General features: G+C 36.2%; 2 protein-coding genes across 6 annotated transcripts in view; one reads left to right on the top strand and one right to left on the bottom strand.

Moving 5' to 3' along the window:
- Window positions 1-24,003, top strand: part of PHKB (phosphorylase kinase regulatory subunit beta) — a 246,409-nt gene that overhangs the window by 128,328 nt on the left and 94,078 nt on the right. For all 5 annotated transcript variants that reach the window (XM_032157264.2, XM_032157259.2, XM_032157261.2 and 2 more), the window contains 5 exons: window positions 552-647; window positions 2,038-2,235; window positions 6,491-6,548; window positions 7,106-7,183; window positions 9,339-9,497. In XM_032157264.2, the coding sequence (XP_032013155.1) occupies window positions 552-647; window positions 2,038-2,235; window positions 6,491-6,548; window positions 7,106-7,183; window positions 9,339-9,497 (589 nt within the window). The remainder of the gene's footprint in view (window positions 1-551; window positions 648-2,037; window positions 2,236-6,490; window positions 6,549-7,105; window positions 7,184-9,338; window positions 9,498-24,003) is intronic.
- Window positions 10,916-12,371, bottom strand: LOC116471218 (NADH dehydrogenase [ubiquinone] 1 alpha subcomplex subunit 5). The gene has a single exon (XM_058440954.1). The coding sequence runs from the start codon at window positions 12,308-12,310 to the stop codon at window positions 11,921-11,923; it is 390 nt and encodes a 129-aa protein (XP_058296937.1). The 5' UTR covers window positions 12,311-12,371; the 3' UTR covers window positions 10,916-11,920.

The following is a 24,003-nucleotide window of genomic DNA, read 5'->3' as shown; positions in this document are numbered from 1 at the left end:
AAACAATATCTACATACGGATATTAAATGAGACAATCCATGTGACACATAAAGCATAGTGCCTGATGTGGTGAATATTAGTTCAGATTAGTTGCTTTATTGTTATTTGAGATTCTCCTGTCTTCATATTTTAATCCAGTATTCTTTTACATTCATCTAGATTGTATCTAAATTTGTTTAGTTTGATCATATAGGCAATATTTATGAGGAATGTACAACTCAGATTTTATGAATCTAAACTAATTGTATTTTCATTAAAATAAATGTCACTAATATATTGGCTATCTTGTAATCAGTACCTTTTGATTTATAAGAAAGTCAATGAAAACTAGGGAAAACATAAAAATAACATTTTTATGATTATAAAATTAATGTTTATTGCAGGATATTTGAGAAATATTGAAAGTACAAACAAAATTTAAATCTTCTGGAACTCCACACTCAAGATGCAGTCAATGTCAGTATTTTTGGGAAGTTTTCACAGTCAAAATGCCAAAGTTCTTCAAATCTTTTTTCTTAATTTAGGAAATGTTTTTCTTTTTCTCTTTCCAGGGCTGTTCGTGGTCAGTTATATTTGTGGATCTCGATGCTCACAATCGCAACAGGCAAACTTTGTGCTCGCTCTTACCCAGAGAATCAAGATCACATGTGAGACATTTAATAATGATAAATTTATCATGAACTATTGTTTATGATTTCTATGTAGTTTCCAATAAAGTACCCTAAAATGTTAGTGGTCTTCCAGAAGGGGTAAGAAGACATGATAGATATTGCCCCTTACTCCTCTGGCCTGGGGAGGTCTTAGGAAGTGGACAAGAGTTGTGGACAGGGCTGCTTTGGCCTTTGAATCTTTTGCAGGAGAATAGAAAAATAGACTTTTCTTTTGGGGGAGTAGCAACATCAGGCCAAGGTGAATTATTTTTTTGCCATGGTATATTAGAAAAATATTTTTCATAGTGTATATATCTTTTGGATAAAATAACCTTCCATTCCTTATTTCTTTTCTCTCATTCAATTCACTTTTTCCCCTTGCCTGATGAACTTTTGTATGCTTATCCTACCTGATTGCAGAATTTTCTAGGGACTATTTGTGGTTCTGTTATTTAGAGAACACCCAAAGTGGAATAATTTAGTTATTCAAAACAACTCTTTTGTATAAGTAATGTAAGATTATCATTTAAAAAAAAAAAAGCTCCCCAAATAAGCAAATAATATAATACCCACTCGTGCCACTATTCTAATACAATCTTGACAACATTTCGGTATATATGTTTTCACTTATTTTTAGACATATATAATATTTTTATTTTACAAAGCTATAAGAGTACTTTTTATATTGATTGATAACCTAGCTCTGTGAATGGATATTGTCCCATACCAGTAAACAGATTTCTACAATATAAATTTTAATAGTTGCTAATTTACTCAACTAATTGTTGGACATTTAGGCTTTTTCATTATTATAAGCAAATTGTTGGGAAAGACTAAGTTGTGACAACTATTAAATTTTTGCGCACCATTTTAATTAATATTTTGACATTTGAGCCCATTGAACCTTGAAAATACTATCAACAAATAAAGTTTTATCTCCTCTGTAAGGTTTCCTGGAACATTCCATAGAAACATCTGTCTGATCCTGGGAGCAGTTTTTTTGAGACGGAGTCTCCATCTGTCACCCAGGCTGGAGTGCAGTGGCGCGATCTTGGCTCACTGCAAGCTCCGCCTCCTGGGTTCACGCCATTCTCCTGCCTCAGTCTCCCGAGTAGCTGGGACTACAGGCGCCTGCCACCAGGCCCGGCTAATTTTTTGTATTTTTAGTAGAGACGGGGTTTCACCGTGGTCTCGATCTCCTGACCTCATGATCCGCTCGCCTTGGCCTCCCAAAGTGCTGGGATTACAGGCGTGAGCCACCGCGCCCGGCCGCGTGCTCACTTTTGATTGCATAACCTCACTGGCTTTTCATCTCTATCATTCTCCTTGGGCTGTGTTGATCACATCGCTGTGGACACTCACAGTCTCTCTTTCTCATTGCCTCCAGAACACAGATGCTGCCCTGCTCCCCTGCATCAGTTATCCTGCATTTGCCCTGGATGATGAAGTTCTGTTTAGCCAGACACTTGATAAAGTGGTTAGAAAATTAAAAGGAAAATATGGATTTAAACGTTTCTTGAGAGATGGGTATAGAACATCATTGGAAGATCCCAACAGATGCTACTACAAGCCAGCTGAAATTAAGGTATTAAAAAATATTCCATGGTAATCGCATATCAGAGCAATCAAAAGCACAGATTCAGGAGACTGACCATTGGGTTTGAATTCTGGCTCTGCTACTTACTAGCTTTGTGGCCCTCAGCCAGTGAATTAACCTCTCTCTGTGTTTAATTTTTTTCATTGGTAAAATAATAATAGTACCTATATCACGAGGTTCTTTTGACGATTAAATAACTTATATAAAAGTGCTTAGAATAGTGCTTGGCACATAGTGAATGCTCAGTAAGTGTTAGCTCTTATTACCAGTGAGGTATTTATTAATAATGGGCCATGTTGATTTATTGGGTGAATAATTTTTCTATTGCATTTGCAGTCCTATGCTTACCTGATCCATACTATTTGTCTTATATAATATTAAATATCTGTTTGCAATATTCGTTTCAATCTATTAAGCAAATTCTTTTATTAAAACTGATAGGCCATTCCATCTTCCTTTATCTGTTTCATTTAGACACTTTCTTTTAAAATATAGTCCTCTAAATACTTAGTTTTAAAATATTTTGTATTTCAAAACACACATACCACTATATGTAGTTTTATACTAGCTGCTTTTAAGCCGTCTAGAAAATAGCACCCCCAAAAAGTAAGAAGTCATGCACATTGCTGAGGACTTTGCTTTAATATAGTGTATTGAAAGGTATTTTGTTTTTTTGTTTCTTTCCTTTTGAGATGGACTCTTGCTCTGTTGCCCAGGCTGGAGAGCAGTGGCATGATCTCAGCTCACTGTAACCTCCACCTCCCGGGTTCAAGCAATTCTCCTGCCTCAGCCTCCTGAGTAGCTGGGATTACAGGCACGTGCCACAATGTACAGCTATTTTTTTTGTGGTTTTAGTAGAGATGAGGTTTCACCATGTTGGCCAGGCTGGTCTTGAACTCCAGACCAAGTGATCTGCCCTCCTCGGCCTCCCAAAGTGCTGGGATTACAAGCGTGAGCCACTGTGCCCGGCTGAAAGGTATTTCGTATGCATGGGCATAATTGGCTCACTCACTGAAGGTAGGTAAGGTCCCTAGGAATCTGTATGTAGAAAATGTGTAGGCAACATTTTACCTTTTAAGTTGTTTGGCAATTAACATACTATTTTAAAATTTAACATACACTTTTGCAGAAAAACTAGACAAGCTATTTATCATTTTATTTAACAACTTCTTTTTCTTTTTTTTTTTAAGTAGAGACCAGACCCACTATGTTGCCCAGGCTGGACTGGAACTCCAGGGCTCAAGTGATTCTCCTGCCTTGGCCTCCCAAGTAGCTGGGACTACAGGCATACACCACCATACCCAGCTTTATTTAATTTCACAGTTGACTGTCACTTGGAAACCATTTTATTGTGTGCACTTTTGAAATTTTCAGCAGTGTTGGCAGTGTTACAATCTGTTAGGTTGGGCCAAAAGATCCATTTATCTCTTAAACACCTTCAAATGTTTCTTCCCTATTTAATACATTTTCTGTGCCAGTATTTACAGCACTTACATTTGAATTGGACCACCTGCAACTAACTACCACCTCGCACACTTCCAACTTTGGATCTGTCCAGCAAGCTTTCTTGCTTTGGATCTGTCCAGCAAGCTTTCTGCACCTTCTGCTGAGCACCACCAAGGAAAGCCACAGCACTGTGGGTAGGAGCTGCCCCACAGTCAGGAGATCTGTCTTGGTTCAGCCTCATCATTGCTGTCAGTTCTTGTCAGACCTGCTATCTGACTCTGCCAGGAACTCCCCGTGAAAGCTTTTCCAGCTTTTTCCTGTTTGTACTCAAGTTCGCAGACTTTCCTTTTTATTTTCTACTTGATAGCCTTTCATTTCTGCATGGCCTCCTCCACTGTGTCTTTCCTTCATCCATACTTACCTCCATCTCTCTTGCCTCACAGAAGGAGCTCTCTGTTCTTTCTAAGGCTAACCCATCCTGTGTATACCCCATCCTATTCTCTTTTACTTTCTTGACACCCTCACTTGTTTTCTTCTGTGATAGAAGGATATCTATTTCTCTTTCTTTTTTTTTCCTCATCTTCCCCATTTTTACCTTCTCTGTCTTGTTTCCCCAACTTAAATTAGCTTTTTTCTTCATTAAGCACATTGATATTTATCATTAAGAAACCAAAGGAAACCCTTCCTCAGCCCTTTCCCTGTCCACCTGCATCCTCTTTCTGTTGGTGCCACACATCTGAAATGCATGGCCTCTACTTGGTGTCTCCTTGTTTACATCCCGTACTCTTTCCCCTTACAAACTGGCTTACTTCTGAGCACTCCCCAGTAGCTGTGCTGGCTTCAATCCATTTACATTACTGAGCCGGAGTGGATGCTTTTCTGATCTCATTTCACAGAACTTCTTGGCATTTGAGTGTCTTTGCTGAGTCTTGTTTGTTGGAACATTCTCCATTGGCTGTGACCCCATTCTTTATTCTCCACTTCTCTCACTTACTTCTTAGTCTCCTTTGCGGGTTCCTCTTCTTCTGCCCCCTCTTAAACATTGCTCTTCTCCTAGGGTCCATCCACAGTCCTAGCTGTCTTCATTCTGGCTGTGAACTCTCAGCTTCAGCTGTAGCTATTAACCACAGATCTCCATCCCTAACTCATACCTCTCCTCAAGTGCCCACCCCCTGTATGCAGCTGCCTTGTGGACATCCTCGCTTAGATGTCTTACAGTTTGCCTGTATTCAGTTTCCACTCCTGTGCCCAAGCCCTATACCTGAGAGTCATTCTAGGCACTTCCTTCTCACCCATCTACCTTTGTCAATCACCAAGCCTGGCAGATTTAGCCTCCTAAAAATCCTAAAATTCTGTTTTTTCCTCTCTATTACTCCCTGGTTTAAGCTAGTGGATCTGGGGCGATTTTGCCCTCCAGGAGATATTTGACAATGTCTGCAGACATTTTGGGTTATCACAATATAGTAGGTACTACTCACATCTGGAAGGTAGATACTAGGGATGCTACTAAACATTCCTGCACCACACAGGACAGCCCAACAACAAGGAATTATTTGGCCACAATCCCAGTAGTGCCGAAGTTGAGAAACCTCAGTTTAGGTTGTCATCTTTTCTCTTTGGATTTTGCTCCAGCAGAATTCCAGCTGGTCCTGTTTTTTGCCCTACAACTCTCTTCAGTATTACCAGCTGCTCAGTCTAGCAAGTAAATATAATGAGTAAATCTGATCCTGCTGAGTATTCACCTGTGGTTCTCTTTTATTTCCAGACCAAAGTCTTAGCCACTTAGCATGACCTGCAAGGCCCTTCCTGATCTGGCTGGCCTGGCCCATCTGTTGGGTTTCAGTTTTCACTACTTCGTCCTTGCTTATTCCAGAAATACGGAATTGCTGGTAGATTCTTTAACATACTTTGTGATTCTGTGCATCTGTGGTTTGTAACTGTTACTTCCTTTGCCTTGAGTTACCTTAGCTCATCTCCCCAGTGAAGTCCATCTAGTGTTAGCTGAAACATCTCCTTTCCTATAAACATTCTCTGATTCCAAGGCAGACTCAGGTGTTCCACTCCCTATGAGCCTGACGTACTATGTGTAGATATTTCCTACTGCATAGTAGTTGTTTATTTACATGCTGGCCTCCCTATTAGGCTGTGAGCCTCTGAGGGAAGTTCTCTGTCTTTTGTCTTAGTAGCTCTCTGTCTAGTTGGTTCCAGGAATTAGTAAGTATTCAGTAAATATTTATTGAAAGACTGCAGTTTGATGGACTGAATGAGTGAGCTTTTGAATAATAAGACCTGAGGAAATTTTTTTTTTTTTAAAAAGAACAAGGAAACTGCTTACAAAATCAGTTCAACTTTATTGCTATAAATAAATCTTTGACATATCGCCTAACTATAGTTCTTCTAATTTAATTGTTATTGGCTGGGCACAGTGGTTCATGCCTGTAATGCCTGTAATCCCAGCACTTTGGGAGGCCAAGATAAGAGGATCTCTTGAGGCCAGGGGTTTGACCAGCCTGGGCAACACAGGGAGGAGACCACATCTCTGAGAAAAAAGAAAGAAAGAAAAAGAAACAGAGACAGAGAGAGCGAGCCAGATATAGTTGTTTGTGTCTATAGTCCCAGCCACTTGGGAGGCTGAGGCAGGAAAAAAGGATCCCTTGAGCCCAGGAGGGCAAGGCTGCAGAGAGCCGTGATTGTGCTACTGCACTCCAGCCTGGGCCACAGAGTGAGATCTTGTCTCAAAATAATAATAATAATTTAATTGTTAGTGAAAAATTTAATGTTTTATTTTCTGTTTTAGCTATTTGATGGCATTGAATGTGAATTTCCCATATTCTTCCTTTATATGATGATTGATGGTAAGTAAGCTTTTTCCTGAAATTTAAGCTATAGGATTTAAGTGGTTTAAAGAAGAGCAGAAATGAAATATGACTCTTTTCAGCTAGAAAAATAGACTGCACTTCAGTGATGTTAATTACCCTGCATTTGTATATACTACTCTTTTGCTTTCTGAGTGAATGCTAAATCATTTAAAGAATTAAAAAAACACTTGGAAGCATTTAAAAAATGATAGCATATATATTATTCATATTTACAAAGAAAAATTTTTATTAGTAGAAATCATTAATACTGTAATCCATGATAATGTGAATGTCTGTTACATTTATACTTAGGAATAGGGAAAATTCAATTAAAATTCAGTTTTCAATTCTAAATGCTAACATGACTTTCTAAAACCAATTTCTTGGAAAAATATCACACAGATTTGCATTATTTTTTTTCCACTTTAATTTTACCATTTGCATAGAAAATTACCAAAATAATTGTAACTGGGCTAATATATTTTTTCTAAGGTAAAATTTTTGAGATCCTTATTAAGCTCAGCTGCTATTGGATTTTATATTTTATGTTTTAGGAGTTTTTAGAGGCAATCCTAAGCAAGTACAGGAATATCAGGATCTTTTGACTCCAGTACTTCATCAGACCACAGAAGGTATAGTTGTTTTTTTAAGAAATTCTTCCTACCAACATTTCCTGAATGTTTATTTGAAATGTATAAGTGAGTCCTTTGTCAAAAACAATAATTTATATTAAATTAAAAAAAGAATGATCCCTGATATGAAATCAGAAAGAAGATTAAGCAAGACAAAGATGGAGATGAATCTAGATGGGCATGGCAATAGTCATTCCAAAATAGTTTGTCAGGTGGACTGAGTTCCTCCATCTGTTATTTACTATGTAACTCCATTACTCTGTATAGAAAGTGACTAGTTTTTATCCAGGTCACCAAAAATGCTATAGTCAGGTGAGTGCTCCCCCTGCGGAGGGCTACCTGGAGAGGTTCTGCTCTTGTCTAAAGGCACTAGAATTGCCGAGAATATCCTGGCCCCCTCTTTGGAGTTTTTTCTAGGGTCCTTAGCATTGTATTTTGAACATCTGCCATAGTGCTAAAACATCATCCTTTGAGGATGGATTTAATATTTTAGAAATGGTCAGAAGGCCCAGTCTTAGGAGTAAGGGTATATTGGTTTCATTCAAACACCAGCAGGGACCCTCAAAAAACATAACTGAATTTTCTGTATAACTGGAAAGCCAGTTTTCAAAGGAATTCCAAATGAGATGTTCTAGATGTCTTTGGGGCTTTAAAGTATTGACAGTCACAGCACTGAGCCCCATTCCTTTCTCACATGAAATTTGTGATATTCTTTGGGGTTTTCCACAGATATCTCAGAGTAAATACTTCATATTATATGCTCACTAACATGCTTGTAATGTTAAAAGTTGTGAAATGTTTATGGATAAACATTGATTTCAAAGTGAATATTAATTTTTAAAAGTTATCTTTGTCTTTATGCTGCAAATAATCACTTGTCCAATGTGAGAAATAATGTATTAAATTTTGTAATGCATGTAATATTTGAAATCCTTTGAAGCAGATCTTTTAATATTTAGTATTAGATCTTTGATGCATTGGGGTGTAGTAGTTTAATGTACCTCACTTCAGGCTTCATCATGTTCAGAGAGTGATGTTCAAAGTATTATCTATATATCATAGACCTTCTTACTGATTTTAAACACAAATATTGTTGATTGATATGTAAGGAAGCAAAATTTTAGGGAAATCTGTGCAATTTCATTAGAAAAATTAAGTTTACTGTGGGCTAATATTGCAAAAAGTCTCCTGTAGCATCCTACATAGATTGTTGATTATTTTCCCATTATATCATCCACAAAGATTCTACTCTTAAATAATAATTTTAGTTCCTACCAACCCATTTTTAAATGGTCACGGGGGGGATGGCTTTTTCTCTTCAGTGATGCTGAATGGTAGATAATGGGCTTAATGTTTAAACGGGGATTTCTTTGCTCTAGCAATGGCTCAGAGTTATAATTCTTCATTTAAGATTACACAGTATCTCGTTTGTGAAGCTTCTACAGACTAATCCTATTAAAAATAGCTTCCTCTATGCCTCTAAATATTTGCATACTATGTATTTGTTGATTCATTTAAAGGTATTAAAATTAAATGTTGTTGAGGGAGATTATGTACTCATTGTTAGCCAAAGCATAACAATCTGCTGTTGAATTAGTGTTTTAAGTCAATTTTTTTCTCCATGATTTTCACTGGCGATATCTGAAAGGAACCAGAATATCCAGCTTTCTATAGCTTATCAAATATGTTGCCTCCTGTATAAGAATTCTCTTTCCCTGCTTTCTAATCATTACAGTGTCTTGAAGAGAAATTTTGGGAAAGACACTAATTTTGATATGGTTTGGCTGTATCCCCACTCAAAGCTCACCTTGAATTATAGTAATTCCCATGTGTCAAAGGTAGGGCCAGGTGGAGATAATTGAATCATGGGGGCGGTTTCCCCCATACTGTTCTCATAGTAGTGAATAGGTCTCAGGAGATCTGATGGTTTTGTAAATGCATAAGCCCTCTTGCCTGCTGCCAAGTAAAACATACCTCTGCTCTTCCTTCGCCTTCCACCATGATCATGAGGCCTCCCCAGCCATGTGGAACTGTGAGGCCATTAAAACTCTTTCCTTTATAAATTACCCAGTCTTGGGTATATCTTTATTAGTAGCATGAGAATGGACTAATACAGATTTGTTATATTTTAAATACTTATTTTTAAACTCTCTAGGATATCCTGTTGTACCAAAGTACTATTATGTGCCAGCTGACTTTGTAGAATATGAAAAAAATAACCCTGGTAGTCAAAAACGATTTCCTAGCAACTGTGGCCGTGATGGAAAACTGTTCCTTTGGGGACAAGCACTTTATATCATCGCAAAACTCCTAGGTAAGTGGAGAAGATTGGGAATGGTATTTTTTCCTTGTTATTAAGCTATTAGAAATAAATATGCCTTTGCTGGTGTTTTTGTTGGATTTGGATGGTGTTTCATGCTCTTAAGAGGTCTTTAGGGAGTTTCTTAGTATCTAGTGGTATATTAATATATTATTTCACTGAATGATGATGGACAGTTTCTGGAAAGAAAGTGAAATAGGTATGGGTACCATTTGTGATCATTTAGGGGGCCGCATTTGGCTTACTATATAGGTTTCTTGCAGAAGATTATAGAAACTTTAAGTTACTTTTATATGATACATTAAAAATTCTGACTTAAGAAAACAATAACAGTCATCCTTGGTCATACCTTTAGTAAACCACTTGCCAAAATGTATTGGTCACCTCAAAGTCCTCTTCTTTCCAATAAATACATATTGGCAATTTTAGTTGGAGGTTTAATAGGATCATTATTCATTATTCTTTGAAGAATTATTTTTCATATTCTCCTACAACTTGAGCTGAATCATAGTACTCTTCGACACTTTGAAATGAAGACAAATTTGATAAACACAGAAAAAGCATTATGCATCTTCCTGCAACATTCCTTGTTCAAATTTTAAATGTTATTAGCATTTACATCAAAAAAACTATCACTTTAGAGTCAGAATTCCTTTATGGCAAAATATTATGAAATAGGCTAACTGTAAATACGGTACCTGCACTAAAAAAACTGCCTACTATATAAAATACTGTTATGATTTTTGTTGTTTCTAGCATTACTGCATAAATGCTAATAAATTTGTGCCATAAGAGTAATCATCTTCGGTTTTAAAAAAATATTCCATTAGGGAAGAATATTTCACAGGACAGATTTCCAATTTGAGCTTTACATAAAATGATATGTAAGAACAGGCAGAAGCTAACCAAATAAGTGAAAACTAAGTTAATGCTGTTTTCAGTTTGCTCCTTGCCTAACTATATTTTCTGGGTCTCCATATATACCTAATGCTAATTTAAGAACATGAAGAAACATTTTCTTCCTCCTTTAAAGGGACAGCTTTTTGACAAGGTGTTGATATTATTTATAGGCTTTGCTTTTAGAATTTCCAAAGCGGTGGGGGGCGGGGGAGACACATGAAATAGTTTTTTTTTTTCTTTTTTTTTTTTAGTGATTCCACTTTTAATTTATAGTCGTATGACTAAGATGTTTTGAATATAAGCCTATCCGTATGCCAGATATAAATTTCACGAATTCTTAATGTCTCTTTTACAGAAACTCTACCTCTGTCCTAATGTAATTATGTTGATTAAGAAAATTAAAGGCCACGGGCCAGAAAACTAACTTCCACAAATGCAACAAAAGGAAAAGTTTCTCCAATAACCTCTATGCAATGGGAAATCTTACTTTTAAGTACCAAGTCAATTTCTTCAACTGTACAATGTATTCTAATTTGAAGGTTTTCAAATATAATACCGTAACAACAAAATATAATAAAATTAAGACTATAAGAAAATAGAGTAAATGGTATAATTCAAATAATGACTAAAATAAAATGACTTTATGGATTTTATAATCAACCTATAATTATATATTTAAATTTTACTTTACATACATAAGATCACAGCTGAGGTTAACCATAATTTCAAATTTTATCACCAGCCACTTGTGCTATTTTATCATATTTGAAAATATTCACTCGTATTATTTACTTCAAACAGTAATCTATAAATTTGTTTAGACTATAATAGTTAAAGACCTTTTCTTCCTCAGGATAATTAAAAAAATTTTTTTTTGGATTTTATTTTGTTTTTATTTTATTATTATACGTTAGGTTTTAGGGTACATGTGCACAATGTGCAGGTTTGTTACATATGTATCCATGTGCCATGTTGGTTTGCTGCACCCATTAACTTGTCATGTAGCATTAGGTATATCTCCTAATGCTGTCCCTCCCTCCTCCCCCCACCCCACAACAGTCCCTGGAGTGTGATGTTCCCCTTCCTGTGTCCGTGAGTTCTCATTGTTCAATTCCCACCTATGAGTGAGAACATGCGGTGTTTGGTTTTTCGTCCTTGCGATAATAACTTAAAAAATTTAATGATGTATTGAACATACTACTAAAGAAACTTAACTTTTTGATTATGGTCTCTGCATTGAAGATCTGTAGGAATTTTTCTTTAATAATTTTCAAATCTTCCCATGACCTCTCTGTTCATAGAAATATCATCTTTGAAATAACTTGTGTGAATACTTTATAAATCAAACATGGATTCACATGACCATATTACCATAATCACCAATTTTAACAGTCTCCTACATATTTTCTATATCACTTTTCTTGATTATAAAATGTCAGTAATATGAACATGCCCTTAATATAACAGAATATTTAATTACATCAGTTTCCCATCAACACACCAAAGTCACTTAATAATTATATTGGCCATTTCCACTGATCGGCAGGAGGCTTTTCCACTAATGGCTCCCATGGTTTCCACTCCCTCATTTTTCTTGCCAGATTCAGTTCATGTTCAGCCTGAAGAATCACCTCTTCTAATTGACCACCTTGAAGTTGGTCTTCAAATTTTTTAACATCTGGTTCCGCTTTAACCATAGCCAGCTTCTCTTTTGTAATCTGTTCTGTATACTTTCTATATGCTGCATTTTTAGGGATTTCCTCAAGAACATCAAGAATCTTTGTGTACAATATTCTTAGCCTCTCATGTGGAGTATTGCACACAGCCAATCCCACAAAGCCAGGGGCTTTCAGCACACCCGCCATGACAGCGCCGACGATTCGATCAACACATGAAATAGTTTTCATAGAATCAACCCAAGTTGGGAAGGTTATCTCTGGTTAGAATGTTATTCCTGTCTCACTAGCATAATTACAAAGAAGCTTTGTTGATACAGTTAAGTAAAACATATTTTAGTAGAGTACTAGTTAACTTATGTAAGTATAAGAATTTTAACATTAGAATTACAGGTTTTTATGTACTACATTTGGAATTACAAATGAGCATGAGGAATTTTTTTCTGTGATTCTGAGGCTAAAAACTGGCACCTGGGATCTGGGATATGAAATTAAAACCTTCTTTATTCTGCTTTTTGCCATATATCCAGCCTGGGTTTAGTGCAACGAGAAAGAATGCTGTTTGAGCAAAACCTCTAGATAAAATTGACAAGGCTAGTGAATTGAGAAGGTGGAATTGACTACACCCTACATAAGCAAATTGAGCTTTAAAAAAAGAAAAAGATTGACAATAGTATCATTAAAAAAGCATTGAACTTTCCAAAATAAATGTGTTGAATGTAGACAGGTCTTGAGTGAAGATAGTATTTTCTCATATTAAGACCAGAGTGAACAGAAGTAGTACAGGTCATGCCTCCATTTCTGTTTCACGACCAAAAAGAAGAAGAAATACTGCAGGGCTGCCATTAAAGAAAGTCAGTTTCTCTTTTCCCTGCTGATCTTCTGAAAAGGCAGTGAGAACATGCAGAAGGTATGTTGCATACTATGAAACCACATACATATCTCCAGCTGAAAAAAAGAAATATTGCATATTCATTAGTAGTCTAGCCTAGCTTTGTGTCATCTGGTTAACAACCCACTGGTTAAGACGAATAACATCTCAGAAGATTGAATCATTTAGTTGCTCTTAACTATTATATACTAGCCCTAAGAACCATCAGACTTCCATGGATTTTCATTAAGATTCCAGATACAAATTTACTTAAAAAGTCTTTATTCATTAAAGGAGCCTCAGCTGGATCTCTGCTTGACAACATTTTGTGGGCAGCTAATTGTGGTTACTATTTTTACATGAAAATAATATAATAGTGAATCTTTAAAAATATAGTATATGACTTTCACTAATTCAGGCCAGTTTGTATCTCAGTGAAGTCTAATAATATTTTGCTTTATATATGCCTAAGTAAATAATTATATAACAAAACTCTGTGACTTCTATTCAATTGTTAAAGAAAAGACACAGTATGCTATTTCCTGAACCAAGGCCTGAACTCCCCACTGTGCTCTTAAAAAATAAGTTAATTATTCACAGTATTTCCTTTTCTCTTATAAAATTTATACTTTTAGAAAATCAATATTTTCTATATAGCTGGTAAATATATTATAAACATGTACACTTTAAACCCCCTAAGACATATCTTAAGATATATTTGACGTGTTTTAGAATAAAATGATCATTAGTTATACCTTCAACTGTTATTCAAATTTGAAAGTTTAGAAACCATTCATGTAAGTCCAGTCTAAAGAAAGCAGAGTACCTTTTTTGAGCTCTTTGCAAAAATAAATAACCTTAAAAGTACAGTCATTCATTGCTTAATGGTAGGGCCACATTCTGAGAATTGTATCATTAGGTGATTTTTAGCCTACGACATACCTAGCCTATATGATATAGCCTATTGCTCCTAGACTACAAACTTCTAGAACATGGTACTATACTGAGTACTGTGGACAATTGTAACACAATGGTAAGTATCTGTGTACCTAACATATTTAAACATAGGAAGTGTTTATACGTGAAGATGTCTATATGTGAAGATACAGTATTGTAATCTTATGGGACATCTTCATGCATCATCACATGATTATGTTTATTGCATTAAAAATCACTTGAGGCTGGGGCAGTGGCTCACACCTGTGTCCTAGCATTTGGGGAGGCTGAGGCAGGCAGATGGCTTGAGCCCAGGAGTTCGCGACTAGCCTCCCTAGTAGATGGGACTACAGGTGCATGCCACCACACCCAGCTAATTTTTTGTATTTTTGGTAGAGACAGGGTTTCACCATGTTACCCAGGCTGGTCTCAAACTCCTGAGCTCTGCCCGCCAACCATGGTGGTGCATGGCTGTAGTCCCAGCTACTCAGGAGGCTGAAGCCAGAGGATCACTTGAGCCCTGGAGGTCAAGGTTGTGGTGAGCCATGATTGCACCAGTGCACTCTAGCCTGGGCGATAGAGTGAGACCCTGTCTCAAAAAATTGCTTGAAAATCTTTGATGTTTGAATTGAAATTTTTTTTGAGATTCAGAAAACTAAAGAAATATAAAGTTAATGATAACATTACTCTAAAACCATTAGATAACCATTATAAAGGCCATTATATAACTTTAATATATGTTCTTATTCAGTATGTCCTAAAAAGAGATACTAACATATCAGCTTTTAAAAATCTGACTTCTAGGGCCAGGTGTGGTGGCTCACGCCTGTAATCCCAGCACTTTGGAAGGCCGAGGCAGGCAGATCATCAGGTCAGGAGATCAAGACTATCCTGGCTAACACAGTGAAACCCCATCTCTACTAAAAATACAAAAAAATTAGCCAGCCATGATGGCACGCACCTGTAGTCCCAATTACTCAGAAGGCTGAGGCAGGAGAATGGCTTGAACCTGGGAGGCGGAGGTTGCAGTGAGCCAAGATCGTGCCACTGCACTCCAGCCTGGGTGACAGAGCAAGACTCCATCTCAAAAAAAAAAAAAAAAAAAAAAAAAAAAACTGACTTCTAGACTTCAGTTTGTTTTTTCCATATATGCAACTAACTTTTCTTATCCTGTACATCAGACATTCATAGTGATGATCTTCATTCAGGTACTACTACATTATCCCGGCTCATTAAAGATTAGAACTTTACTTACTGTATAATTTGAGGCAGGTGAATACAATAATTTTTTAGGGTGGATATTTTGAAAACATTAATAAACATTAATGGTTAAAACAAGATATGTTCTCTTGGTAAACCTGAATATTAAGCAATTTTAGTTAACTACAACTTTCTCTCCAATATACACAAACTCCCAGAATACTCAGGTTAATGAAAATTTGCTTGAATCTCACAACAGAATTTTTTTTAAGAGACAAGAGAGTTTCACTCTGTCACCTAGGCTGGAGTGCAGTGGTATGATCATAGCTCAATGGAGCCCCAAACTCCTGGGCTCAAGTGATCCTCCTACCTCAGCCTCCTGAGTAGCTGGGACTATGGGCACAGATCACCATGCCTGGCAGGATCTTTTTCTTTTGGGGATGGGTATTATTTAATTTCCTTGGAACACTAACAAGCTACTTTTAAAGTGATAAAATAGATACAGAAGTACTTTAAAATATCCAAAGTGTTATATATATACGAAGTTCCCAACTTAATTTCTTCAGTTCCCCAAGTTCTTTGGTAAGTGATTGTTTGGAAGCCAATTTATTTTCCTGTAGAAATTATATTTTAAATTATTATTAACACCCAGCAAACTTGTAACCATGGGGTTACGGATTATTTCTCTGACATTATCATTTTTTTCTTCTACTTTCTCTCTCCCTAGCTTCTCTTCCTTTTTTTTTTTTTTTCTTCTTTTCATACCATTTTTCTTGTGCTGTAGTGAAAGGTCAAGAGTTTGTGGATCATGAGCTTAGGAATCAGACAGTCCAGGGTTTGAATGTAAGGTCTGCCACTTACTACCTGTGTGATTTGAGTTTTCTTAACTTCCATGAGTATTAATTTCTTTACTTTTATGTTATAAGGATTAGCTGGTAAGGAAATACACATAAAGCATTTACTATGGGACAAATACATGTTTAAATGGTTCTTCCACTTTCTGTTCCTACTTTACCATTCATCTACTTGTTGATCTCTGCTTCTATTTATAGAGGCCTACTCTTTGATAGTGACTGTGGATATCCAGTAGCTCACTAATAAGAGTTATAAGAAATACTTCTGTCTGTCTGTCTCTCTCTCTCTAAGGGCAACCTAATTATTCTGACACACTACTTCCTAATTCCAGTGTATGTAACAAAATAAGTCCTTTTGCCTTTGATTTTATTCATGACATTTCTTGCCCAATTGATCTCAAATATAAAAGCTACTGAGTAAACCTGGAAATCTAACGCTTTTTAAACTTAAAATCATTGATCAAGTGTCCCCTAGTGTATATAAGGACATAGGAAACTGAGGTCTTGATTTTCTTTGGTCTGTTGTCTTCAAATGCAGTTGACTCTTCAGGATAGCACGTGGTTTTCTTACTGCTCAGTTCAAGATAAAATGAATAGATAAGAGTGTAGAGGTATATTTTTACACGTTGGTTGCTAAGAGATTTCTCAGTTGTTGCACTTCAGGAAACTTCAACAATATTTTCATTATCTTTCTCATGTTACCCATGTGATGGCTAGTGACCTAAAGTGGGATTTCCGTGCAGCAGGCATTATAAACGTCGGGAAGCACATGTAGTATTACTTTAAAGGTTTCACCTGGGAAGACTTTCTTTAGCTTCATGTATAAATAACTGACTGACTTTTTTTTTTTTTTTTTTTTGGGAGATGGAGTCTCGCTGTGTCGCCCAGGCTGGAGTGCAGTGGCACTATCTCGGCTCACTGCAACCTCTGTCTCCAGGGTTCAAGCAATCCTCCTGCCTCAGCCTCCCGAGTAGCTGGGGCTACAGGTGCTCACCACCACACCCGGCTAATTTTTTGTATTTTTATTAGAGACGGGATTTCACCATGTTGCCCAGGCTGGTCTCAAACTCCTGAGCTCAGGCAATCTGCCCGCCTTGGCCTCCCAAAGTACTGGGATTACAGGCATGAGCCACCATGCTCGGCCAGTAACTGACTTTCTTAAAGCTAAAATGTTTTTATTGAATTAGTACAAGTGCTAGCAAATTTGCAGAGAAATTATTCTCATCCTTACATATATTAGTAAAGTTGAATATGAGAGTAGTAATAGAGTCTGAGAGGGCTTTTCATACAAGTTGTCACACTGATTTTCAGAAACACTAATACAATACCTGCCTTAAAATATGTCACATTCTCTGCTCTGCCTTTTACAAACATCATCCTAAGTAATCCTCCTAACATCTCTCTGAGATGGGTACTATGTGGCATAGGTGAGGAAACTAAGGCCCATAAGAGTTTAACAACTCACCCAAGGTTACAGAGCTCATGACTAACAGAGTTTATTGATTTATTCAGGAGTCTACAGGGTGCTTGTGTCACCTGTAACCTCTGTGGCATTAAATATTCCTATTAAAAACAAAAACATTGCTAACCTAATAAGATAATAAATCAAGACTTGTTTTCATTTATATTCTGACTATTAGAAACATATTTCTTAGTCACTCTTCTGTGAATTGTCTAGTAATTTTTTTTGCCCATTTAATCTTGGTTTTATGGTTTTTCTTATCAGTCTACATGAATGTTTTATATATTAAGTGTATAAAACCTCTCTGATATTTTCCTAGTTTGTTTGCCTTTAAATTTTGCTTTTGCTATATCTTCATGAGCAGAACTTAAAATCTTTACACACTCAGATCTACCAGTGTTTTCCTATTTATTTTTGCTGTGGAATTTACCATTTAATTTTAGAAAGTCTATCCTTGTTAATCAGTTGAGTAAAATGCATACACACACACACACACACACACACACACACACACACACACACACATATTTGGAATTTTCTGGTATAATATGAGGTTAAGGATCTGCATTTTCTTTTTCTCCAAATAGCTCATTTCATAATACGTGTGTTACTAATATGTGTCACCACAGCTGAGAATCAGCTAGGCTTTGAAGTGCATAATTTTACCCTGTAAATATGTGCTGAGCCTATTTTAGTATGTCCTATGTAATTTTTATGTCATGATAAAAAATACTTGCTCTGTTAAATTTTCTTTAAATCATTATATCATTAAAGAAACAGAGATTTTTCTTAATATTTTCTTTTTACGCTGGACAATTTTTGCTTGGGGTAAGCCCAGGGTATATTTTATAAACCTTCTGTGAAAAAAAAATTAATTAACTTAATTCCTATTTTCTAAGGATTTAAAGACAGATATCTCCATTTATAGAACTTCTTGATTATCTTGGAGGTGTGGTGCTGTACTGTAAATGTAGAAAGCCATTGATCTCTTACCTTCGTTCTTTTATTTTTATTTGAAATATTCTGTAGTTTCTTGGATATAAGTTCTTTCAGGATTGTCACTCTTCACCAGAAAATCAGTTTCATTGAATTGGCACAATAAAGACCTCTACTTTTGCCTCCTGAATGATAAAAATCAATGCAGTGGGGAAAAAAATGTGCCAGTAAACTTGACCTTTTAATGATATTTCTCACATTTACCATTATGGAAATTAAAGTAATGATTATGGCAATTAGTGTTTCTGTATTTGCTAACCCACTAATTTATTATTCTGCTTAGTAAGTGTATTGAGTGCCTACTAGGTGCTGGCGGCTGTGCTAGGTACTGGGCGTCATGTATAAGAAGCATAGAGTCTATGAGGTTATACATGAGCACGTGGTATAAGTGGGAACATCAGGCTAGATAAAGAAGTGTGGCACAAAGAGAGAAATACGAAGGAAATGCAAAGAAATAAGCTTTTGGAAGACTTGGTTAACCATTCGATTCTTACCAATTTTAATAGATTAGCATTTATGCTTTACAAGGATATAAGGTTTCTTAATTTATCTGTCACTATTTATAAATAACAAAATACTGTAATAAAGATAGAATTTAATTTCTATAGCATGACAGTGAAAACTTGGTTTTAGAAATTTTTTCACATCTCAGTGATCGTACATTTGAGATAAGGAAATAATTTACTGCCTCTCTAGAATATCAGTGTACTAATCAACCCTGTATCATGAGCTAAACTGAAATTAGTACATTAAAGTTATATGTCGATATGTGCTTTTATTGGTTTGGTTTAGATTTTGAAAAAGTGTATTTTTTTTTTCAGAAAGAAAGGAGAACATTCGTAATATGCAACCTGATTTAGATAGGAAAAATAGTTTTTTTAATTTCATCCTCCTTCTGGTATTATTTTCACCTATGTTGTATAGAATGTCAGTGTTCTTAAAGGGCAGGATTAGTATGTGATTAAGAGCCCAGACTCTGGGAGTCGACTGACTGTGTCTCAGCTTTGCTGTATACCAACCACAAGGAAGTTGCCTAAACACTCAGGTGCCTCTGGTTCATCATCTGCAAAATGATAAGGTTATTGTGAGGATTAATGAATGAATATATGTGAAATACTTAAAACAACGCCTAGAGCTTAATAACTGTGTAGATATTGCTGCTGCTGCAGAGGGAGTGGTGACTCTGGCAGACTCTGCTGCTGCTCTTCCTCCTTCTTCTTGTTACTCTACTGTTAATACTACTTCAATTATTATTGAAAAGATCTTCCAAGAGTTACTAAAATCCTTTGGTGATTTTGTCTCAAATAACAATGCAGATGTGCCTGGAAGGTACCTCAGGATAGAAATCTAACATAGAAATATTCCTAAAGCTGCAAAGAAATTTATAACCATTGATTCCTTGCTCTGTCATATTCACTACCTAAAAGCAATATATAAAAAGCTATGGAAAATGAACTGTAATCTTTTTAGTAAATATTATACACAAGTACATTTATACAAAACTCAGCATAGTATTGTTTTTAAGTGATCAGTGTAGAGCCAAAGATCAAGAATGAAATAAACATGTTTTATAGCTTACATGCAGTAAAAATGAAGAAGTGTGCCGACTCACTTTAGAAGTTGGATTTTTGTTTTTGTTTTTGTTCAATTAATTTGCACACGTGTGAGCATAACTAAGGTAACTTTATAGATGCGGACTTGCTGGGTTGGAAAATATGCTCACTGTAAATTTGTGTAGGTAACTGACAACTTGCACTCCAAGGAGGTTTTGCAGAATTGCATTTCAGGGGCTTTTCCTACCACCACCACCTCTCCCTTACATATTCTCTTCCAGGCCCATGGAGAAATCCTGCTGTAGTGAGTGAGCCTCCCGTGCTGATGGGTGTCCTTCAAGTGTGTTACAGCAGAAGACAGCAGAGAACCACAGACTTAGTGCCTTCCTCCCCACTGCCTCTCACTAAATTTCCATCCTTGTTATATCCTAGGATTTTATCAAAAGTTGCCATAAGGAACTACCATGTTAAAAGGGCTTCCATTTTTACAGTGCAACAGCAATTGAGGACGTTGCCTTCATGTTGGTCAGTGCCCCATAAAAAAAACGCCCCTTCTCAGAAATCTCTTTTAGAATTTTATATCAGGAAACATTGTTTCTTAACAAACTGATTTCCTTCCTATTATTTTTCTGATTTTTCTGAAAGAAATCTAACTGACTTCTTTCCTATTATTTTTAAAATAGCTTTATTGAGATGTGATTTACATACCATATATTTTACCTATTTAAAGTTTACAATTCAGTGATTTTTGGTATATTTATAGAGTTGTGCAACCATCACTGCAATCAGTTTTACAATGTTTTCATCATCTCCCTGCCAAAAAACCTCATGCCTAGTAGTAGTCACCCCTCATTTCCTTCTCATTACTTCACCCTCTCCCCCAGCACTAGGCAATGGCTAGCCTACTCTTTAATTCTATAGATTTGCCTATTTGGGACCTTTCATATAACTCGAAACTGATAATGTGGACCTTTGTGTCTGGCTTCTTTCACTTAACATAATATTTTCAAAGTTTATCCATGTTGTAGCATGTTTCAGCAATTCATTCCTTTTTTATGGCAGAACAATATTCCATTGTATGTATATATTACATTTTATTTACCCATTCATCAGGAGATGAACATTTGGGTTGTTTGCACTTCTTAGCTATTATGAATAATGCTGCTATAAACTTTATATAAAATTATTGTTTGACATATTTTTCATTTCTCTTGGGTGTATACCTAGGCATGCAATTGCTGGGTCTATGCTAAGTCTTTTGTTTAACATTTTGAGCAACTTCCAGACTGTTTTCCAAAGCTGCTGTATCATTTTGCTTTCCCATCAACACTATTTGAGGGTTTCTGTTTCTCTACATTTTTGCCAACACTTGTTTTCACCTATTTTCTTTTTTTAATTGTAGCCTTCCTAATGGGTATGAAGTGATACCTCATTGTGGTTTTGATTAGCATTTCCCAAATGACTAATGTTGTGCATTTTTTCATGTGCTTATTGGTAATTTGTATATCTCCTTTGGAGAAAAGCCTATATAGACACTGTGGCTATTTTTTAATTGGGTTTTTTCTTTTTATTATTATGTTTTTATGAGTTCTTTATATCTTCTAGGTTTAAATCCCTTACAAGATATCTGATTTGTGAATGCTTTCTCACCATTCTTTGGGCTGTTATTTCACTTTCTTGATGGATTTTTTGTGGCACAAAAAAGTTATGATTTTGATGAAATCCAATTTATCTCTTTAATTCTTTTATCACTTTTGTTATGATGCCATAGGTTTGTCTAAATCAGTCACAAAGACTTACTTCTATATTTTCTTCTAACAGTTTTATAGTTTTAACTCTTACATTTAACTCTGATCTATTTTGAGTTGATTTTATATATGGTGTGAGGAAAAGGTCCAGCTTTATTCTTTTGCATTTGAATATCCAATTGTCTCAGCCCTATTTGTCAATAAAAAAACTTTTTTTGGCTGGGCATGGTGGCTCACGCCTGTAATCCCAACACTTTGGGAGGCTGAGGTTTGAGGCCAAGAGTTTGAGACCAGCCTGGCCAACATGGCAAAACCTTGTCTCTACAAAAAACAGAAAAATTAACCAGGCATGGTAGTAAATGCCTGTAATCCCAGCTGCTCAGGAGACTGAGGCACCAGAATTGCTTGAATTTGGGAGGTGAAAGTTGCAGTAAGTTGAGATTGTGCCACTGCACTCCACCTGGGCAACAGAGCAAGACTGTGTCTCAAAACAAAACAAAGAAAAATCCTTTCTCTCCCTACTGAATTGTTTTGGCACCCTGTCAAAAATCAGTTGACTATATATGCAAGGGTTTATTTTTGGACTCTGTATTCTATTTCTGTCTCTATCCTTATGCTAATGTCACACTATTAATTACCATAGCCTTTTTCCTTTCCAATCTGATACTTTTTATTACTTTTTCTTTCCCAATTTTCCTGGCTGGAACCTCCAATTCAATGTGGAATAGAAGTGGTGAGAGTGGACATCCTTGTCTTATTCCTGATCTTTGAGGGGAAAAGCTTTCAGTCTTTTACCATTGAGTGTGATATTAGCTGTAGCTTTTTCATAGATGCCCTTTATTAGGTTGAATACATTTTCTTCTGTTCCTACTTCATTGAATGCTTTTTATTCAAGGATGTTGAATTTTGTCAAATGCTTTTTCTCAGTCTGTTGAAGTGATCATATAGTGTTTTCTCCTTTATTTTGTTGATATGGTCTATTAGTAATTAACTTTGTGATGTTAAGCCATCCTTGTATTTGTGGGATAGATTCTACTTGGTTATGATGTGTAATCCCTCTTTATGTTACTGGATTTGGTTTGCTAGTATTTTGTTGAGGATTTTTGTGTCTATATTCATACAGATTTTGCTTTGTAATTTTCTTGCAATACTTTGATTTTGGTATTAGAATAATACTGACCTCTTAGAATGAGTTGGGAGGTGTTCCCTCTTTTTTGTGGGTGCGGGGGGGCACAGTTTGTGAAAGGTTGGTTTTAATTTGTCTTTAACTGCTTGGTAGAATTCACCAGTGATGCCATCTAGTCCTGAACTATGTGTGGATGTGTGCGTGTGTGTGTGTAGAATTTCAATCACTTTATGTACTTTTTACAAATCTGTTTAGATTTTCTATTCCTTCTTGAGTCAGTTTTGCAAGTTTGTGTCTTTCCGGGAATAATTCATCCATTTCATCTAAGTTATCTAATTTGATGGCATATATTTATTGCTATTATTCTCGTACAATCCTTTAGTTCTGTAGTAATGTTTCTTTCTTGAATTCTTGATTTAGTAATTTGAGTCTTCTTTCTTCTTTTCTTGGTCAGTCTAGCTAAAGGTTTGCAAGGTTTTTTTTTGTTTTTTGTTTTTTGTTTTCTTTTTTTTTTTTATTATACTTTAGGGTTTTAGGGTACATGTGCACAGTGTGCAGGTTTGTTACATATGTATCCATGTGCCATGTTGATTTCCTGCACCCATTAACTCGTCATTTAGCATTAGGTGTATCTCCTAATGCTGTCCCTCCCCCCTCCCCCCACCCCACAGCAGTCCCCGGAGTGTGATGTTCCCCTTCCTGTGTCCATGAGTTCTCATTGTTCAATTCCCACCTATGAGTGAGAACACGCGGTGTTTGGTTTTTTGTCCTTGCGATAGTTTACTGAGAATGATGTTTTCCAGTTTCATCCATGTCCCTACAAAGGACACGAACTCATCATTTTTTATGGCTGCATAGTATTCCATGGTGTATATGTGCCACATTTTCTTAATCCAGTCTATCGTTGTTGGACATTTGGGTTGGTTCCAACTCTTTGCTATTGTGAATAGTGCCGCAATAAACATACGTGTGCATGTGTCTTTATAGCAGCATGATTTATACTCCTTTGGGTATATACCCAGTAATGGGATGGCTGGGTCAAATGGTATTTCTAGTTCTAGATCCCTGAGGAATCGCCACACTGACTTCCACAATGGTTGAACTAGTTTACAGTCCCACCAACAGTGTAAAAGTGTTCCTATTTCTCCACATCCTCTCCAGCACCTGTTGTTTCCTGA

Source organism: Hylobates moloch, unplaced genomic scaffold (assembly GCF_009828535.3).
Source record: "Hylobates moloch isolate HMO894 unplaced genomic scaffold, HMol_V3 SCAFFOLD_6, whole genome shotgun sequence".
NCBI classification, from domain to species: Eukaryota; Metazoa; Chordata; class Mammalia; order Primates; family Hylobatidae; genus Hylobates; species Hylobates moloch.
Note: the sequence above shows the minus strand (reverse complement) of the source record. Positions and strands in the feature narration are given on the sequence as shown.